A 5,677-nucleotide genomic window follows, 5' to 3' on the forward strand; every position below is an offset into this window, starting at 1 on the left:
CAGCAGGGAAGGGGGCACATGTCAGGGAAATTGACTCCTGACACAAAGCTTTGAAAAACACCCATAAATGAACCCATGTAAAGATGGAAGCTTTTTTCCTTTTTTTACTGGCAAGTCCCATTCCTTGATGTATTCAACTTCTCCCTAAGCAAGTGCATTGTGCAGGCAGAGAGATACAAGGAACACCAGTTGTCCCTTTGGGGTGCTTTTTGTATCACTGAGGTCCACTGAATTAAAGAAGGCATAAATGCTTACCTGAGACAGGAGGCTCCTGGCTTCCTTCTCCAAAAGATTCTGCACCACACAGCTTTGCAAGTATCTTTGTCTCCACACCCTCCAGGCCTTTTCTATCAGCCGCTGCTGGTCCTGCCAGGAAAAGAGGCAGCCCACAGATTAACTGGCCTCTGGCAGGCAAATGACCTCACTTCCCTCCAGTCCCATCTTGTTCCTGTTGCTTTCCCGAGTCCCTCTTAAAAAAGACTTAAAAAAGACTTTGCATTGGTAACAAAACAGAGAGGACTAATAACAGTGCTCTTGCTGAGCTACTCTCTCCAGCACAGTGTGGCTAAGTCCCAGTACCCTGGGGAGAGGACAATGCCCCATTGTGCCCCAGCACAGCTCCTCAGTGACTATGGATATGCTCACACTACACAGGCATCATCTTGTTACCTGGGCAGGCCAGAGCACAGCTCACACAGCTAATGCCCAGCAACCAGGCAGAACATGGCTATGAACAGAGGGGGAAGCCAAATGACAGCTCTTGGTAAACTGTGGACACCAGTGGGATGTATCAGGAACACAGATGAGGACAAAGATCATAATAACTGCTGTGAACTTCTTGCACAGTCTACAGACAATCTAGACAAATCCTGTTTCAGCTTCCCATCTGTAAGGGCAAAACACAACTAAATCTGTGGATATGCCAGTCTGTCAAGCTGACATTCCAAGAAGAACAATGGAAAAACCAGCTGCAGCAGTAAACCAGGGTTTTTGGTGCATACTGGTATTTGTTAAACCCCCAGCTCTCATCTCCCAGGATGCATGTGAGGCTGCAGGCAGAGCAGGCTTGCCCAGTAACACCCATCACTGCCACCCCAGTGGCACCAGACACTCACCAGCACCTGAGCCAGTATCACCACCCTGCTGGCTTCCCTCCACTGCTGCCACCCCCTTGCCAGACAGAGCAGTTTCCTATCGTGCTGGCACCGGCGCAGTACCACTGTGTGATGCCACCTCTTCAGATATCTCCTCCTGCAGGCAAAAGAAGCAAATCAGCTTTACCAGCCATACAAGGGAGCCCTTCCATGATGGTATCAGCAAGAGGAAGCCCAGAGGCCTGAACTCCACTTACCCAAGCCACTTCTTAGCCCACTCCTCCAAGTCCACCCCTGCTGTGTTCTCCTGGATCCTTGCATGTGCATGAGAGGGTCCTACCACATCAGGTCTCTCCAGCAACCTCTCAGCCCTGTTTTGGCTCCTGTAGATCACCAGCCAGCGCTGAATGGCACTGGGAAAAAGTCCAGTTGGTGCTGAATCTTCTTCTCTGCCTCTTCTGCTTTCTAAGAAACAAAAGAGGAATCATACAGGAGCTAACCTTGGAGCTAGAGAGGGAGACATCAGAGCTGCCATGAGCTCTTAGTCCTTCAACTCCTCAACACAGTAGAAATCAACTGAGTTTGATTGCCATGAGCTCCTGCTCCACAGAGGAATCCCAGTCATATAGCTGGTAAACACCAATCCCCTTTCCCTTACACTCTCCACATGGGTCTGTGAAAGGAAGAGAGGAGGGAGAATCTTCTTACTCATGGGCCAAGAGAGAGCCATCTTTCTGCTTTTCCTAACACCTATGAGGGTACTGCGCTGCCGTAAGCACTGGGAAAAGGCAGCTGCTCTGGTCCAGTAGTTGCAGGCCTGCAAACAGAAATAACACAGCTGCAGCCAAGAGTAAACACAATGCACACAGCACTCACACAACCCAGAGAGACAGGCTCACAGCTCTGCAGGTAGCTTAATGTGCTAGACCCCAGGCTGGAAACTGCACAGATGAGATCCCAGCAGGACTGACTCAGCCCTTCCAAATCAATGGACCTCTTTGTAGTTTGCTAGCTGTGAGTCTTTTGAAAAAAGCTGCAACTCTGGCAGCTCACTCTGCTCTGCAGGGACAGTGATTATCCCATCTTATCTTTGAGCAGAGAGGAAGGAGTGCTCTCATCTCTCTGGTCAAAATGTCCCCTTTCCTTATTGCTGTGCTCCATATGGTTGCTGCAATCAGTGCCAGATTATGGTGATGAAGTTGTGTGCACAGTCAGTGAAGAATTTCACAGCAGGGACTAAGCAGTCACCACAAATCAAACCAGGTTTTTATACAAGCCTTGTCACACTATCTCAGTGCCTCATGACTCACTGAGTTAATAATAGCTGTCTCATAGAGACCTTTATCTCCTCACACTTAGGGAGCTTTATCTTCTCTTACTTGCTTGACAGTAGCCACAGATCCCAGGCGCAGGGCTTGCTGTCCTCTTGCAGCCACTCGCCAGCGATGACAGGCTTTACCTGGAGAGGGCTCCTGCCACTTGTGGTTTCTCCCTCCTGGCACTTGTTCAGCTCTCCAGAGTTTGTCCCTCCACTTAACAAAGCTCCCAACCAGGAGACGGTGCTCTCTGACTCTTTTAAAATAAGAGAGGGCTTCACGCTGCCTTAGTTTACATGCAGTGACCTGGGCCCAAGTGACAAGGCACCTGAAAAACAGTTCCAAGCACAGAAAAGAAGATGCCTAAAGTAACAATTCCATGTCAGACCAAATTTCACCTTCTCACCTGCCCTGCAGTATCCCACATAAATGGCCAAAGCAAGTCAAAGAGCATTCAACAAGAAAAAAGCCTGTTCCTATTACTGCTGTAATCAAGATTTATGCATTGACCTCTATGCTACGTATTTTTCCAGTGCCTCATCTTTGGGAGGTGCAAGTTCAGACTCTTCAAGTATCTTTCTGCTGAAACCTGCCCTCCTTTTACTTCAGGTTCCCAGCACTGTTACCTGTCACCTACTCAAGAAACTCTGCTTCCCTCTGGCCATTTTAGCATTTCCTCCTATTCAAAGGAGGAAAAAAAATAAATTAATTAGCCAGTCTTCAGTCTATCTCTGTGCTACCAGCTGACCAGAAAGATGGTGATTGATGAAGGCTTTTTCATTTTTCCATTATGGGATGAGAGTAAAACTGTTAAAATCTCCTTCAGCATGGAACCCAGCAGATTCCTGAAATCTGCTTGCAACATTTATGACAGCCACTTGCTGTCAAGATTCAGATTTTTTTTCTTGGCTGTCACAAACTAAGGCCCTGTGTATGTGGGATGTACAACTAGAATCTTTGCAAAGACAATTTTATTCCAAAAAATCAACAACTTCAGGAGTTACTATAATCAGCACTGTAAATCTGTACCCACAAAAATCTCTCTGTATCTCACAGGCTGATGCACAGGAGGTCAGTCTTCCTCTGCAAGCAGAGAATGCAATCTGCTTTTAATTCTAGCTTATCCTTTTGGTTCCTTGTTCCATTTGGACCTTCATTATGCAAATCACCCCACTGCACCATAGGGCAGAGGTGTGACTATCCTGCGCCTGGCAGGCTTTCTGGAAGATCAAGAGAAGCTGTCCCAGGTTATCCCAGCACAAAAAATGCCCCCCTCCAAAGAGAGAGAGCTCATCCAAGTGAGAAATTAGAAGCACTCTCATCAAAGGAGACTCAGAAAGAAGATTAATGGTGGAGACATACTCAACAGGAAGGAGCAACATTAAGGGCTTATACTAAATACAATTCCCATGAGGGAGCCACACAGACAGATTTGCAGAGGAAAATGCAATTGAGCAGGGTAAATGCAGAGTCTAAACATCATAGCCACCAAAGTTTTACTGGGTTTTTAGTTGCTCTTTCCTCTGCAGATCTTTGTGTCCTCTCAGTCTGAACCTGCAATTCAAAAGAAAACCTGAGAGGACCAAACCTGCACTTCTCATACCTTAAATGAGCCCTTGGCATAAATAATCTTATAAATTCTTATCCTCCTGAATAATTTTAGAGAAACACTTCAACAATCCTGGTTCACTACAGCTGGAGACTTCTCTGCACTTCAGGCAGGCACTGGCCTCATAAAACATAAACTACAAACAAAACTGTTTCCAATAAGAAGACCACTGAACACAGTTAAGAGAGAAAAAAATTAAATTCTTGTGTTTTTGGGATCTGTCAACATAACATAAGACTCAAAGACAGACTACAGCCTCACCTATATTGTAATAACACCAAGATGAGTTGAATATCATGGTTCTCCCTCCATAAGCTTTATACTGCTTTGCTGCAGGAACAAATCAATCTCAATTTTTCACATTAAATTAAAATCAACACACTGTGTCCAGAATCTTAAAAGACTAACTTTGTAAACATCAGATCTCTGTAAGTTCTCTGCCCACTATTCCTTTCAGCAAATACTGAAGTGCAAACAAGGCTTGCAAATTTTAAACTGCACAAATTTGTTTGCATCTCCCCCCTTCTTAGTGCACAAATACCACCCTGCACAACAAGAAGAATTTTTGAATGGGGAAAATGAGGTGGGATGTGAGGCTTTAGGTAAGAGGCTTCTTAACAGAGACATCCTCAGAGAGGATACTCCTACAGAAGCTCCATTTATACATGAGCTATCCACACTTTCAAATCCAGGATAATACAGTGGATACTACTACATAAATTGCTCTTCATGCAGAGCTTCCCTTGGAAATGCTTTGAGAGCAAGAAACAAACCTGTGCAGGAGAAAACGTTCCCAGAATAAAACAGCATATTTCTGCTTCCTTGTTTGGTAATACCATGTGTGCAGGACCAGCCTCTTCTTCTCTTGGCAGCGGTGCCAGGCCCATTGCTGCTGCAGTTCTCTCAGAGCACGCTTCCCTGTGAGAGAGAACACCCTCCTGAGTGAGCCCAGTGACTGTTTCTCCATTGCACAGTCCAGATAAGAGCAAAGAATACATCTCCTGCAAACACCAAATGGGACCAAACTTGCTAAGATTTCCTGTCCTCTCTTTAGCAGCTAAAGAGACTTTTCAATTCACCTTGTAGCTTTTTGTCTGCAAGGCAGTCAGACCTTCTTTCAAATTTTCCCTGCAAGAGATCACTGATTACTTCCACTCTTATCTGCAAGGCAGTTTTCCATTAAAAACTGGGAGTTTTTCTTCCCTGGCACAGTGCAAGTACTTAGAGCATATGGAATTCCTTGAGGGATCAGGATTGTTAAGCCACTCCAAAAGATACACCCTGTTCCCAACCTGACTAGTCTGAGGAGACATGTTCAAACTTGGAATGCTGCATGGAAGTCCATTTAACTCCCCAGCTGCTAAAATACACTGCTTGAACACTCTTTTCTGCAGGTAGAAGTGTCAAAGGAGCATCTTCCCTAATATAAAGTACAACAAAACTGTAGGTCACATGTCCTATTGATGGCCAGAAGAATGCAGTGACACATGCACCTACTAACTCCTGGAGTGGTATGTGCCTTTCCAGAGGAGCAGTGCACAGAATTCCAGCCAAAAGTGTGACTTTCTCCATCCCAACTATTCCCAGAGCTGCTCTCTTCTATAGAGACAAGTGATGTAGTGGGATGGGGTAACTCACTTTGCCAGCAGGCATGCCAA

At 45.6% G+C, this 5,677-nt stretch overlaps 1 protein-coding gene across 1 annotated transcript in view; it reads right to left on the bottom strand.

Moving 5' to 3' along the window:
• Positions 1 to 874: 874 nt before the first annotated feature.
• Positions 875 to 5,677, bottom strand: part of CUNH1orf167 (chromosome unknown C1orf167 homolog) — a 10,332-nt gene continuing 5,529 nt past the window's right edge. The window contains exons 10-15 of the mRNA XM_031062342.1: positions 4,793 to 4,937; positions 2,474 to 2,738; positions 1,803 to 1,911; positions 1,352 to 1,559; positions 1,116 to 1,251; positions 875 to 886 (exon numbers count right to left, since the gene is read on the bottom strand). Of these exons, the coding sequence (XP_030918202.1) occupies positions 875 to 886; positions 1,116 to 1,251; positions 1,352 to 1,559; positions 1,803 to 1,911; positions 2,474 to 2,738; positions 4,793 to 4,937 (875 nt within the window). The remainder of the gene's footprint in view (positions 887 to 1,115; positions 1,252 to 1,351; positions 1,560 to 1,802; positions 1,912 to 2,473; positions 2,739 to 4,792; positions 4,938 to 5,677) is intronic.

This window comes from Geospiza fortis, unplaced genomic scaffold, assembly GCF_000277835.1.
Source record: "Geospiza fortis unplaced genomic scaffold, GeoFor_1.0 scaffold132, whole genome shotgun sequence".
NCBI lineage: Eukaryota > Metazoa > Chordata > Aves > Passeriformes > Thraupidae > Geospiza > Geospiza fortis.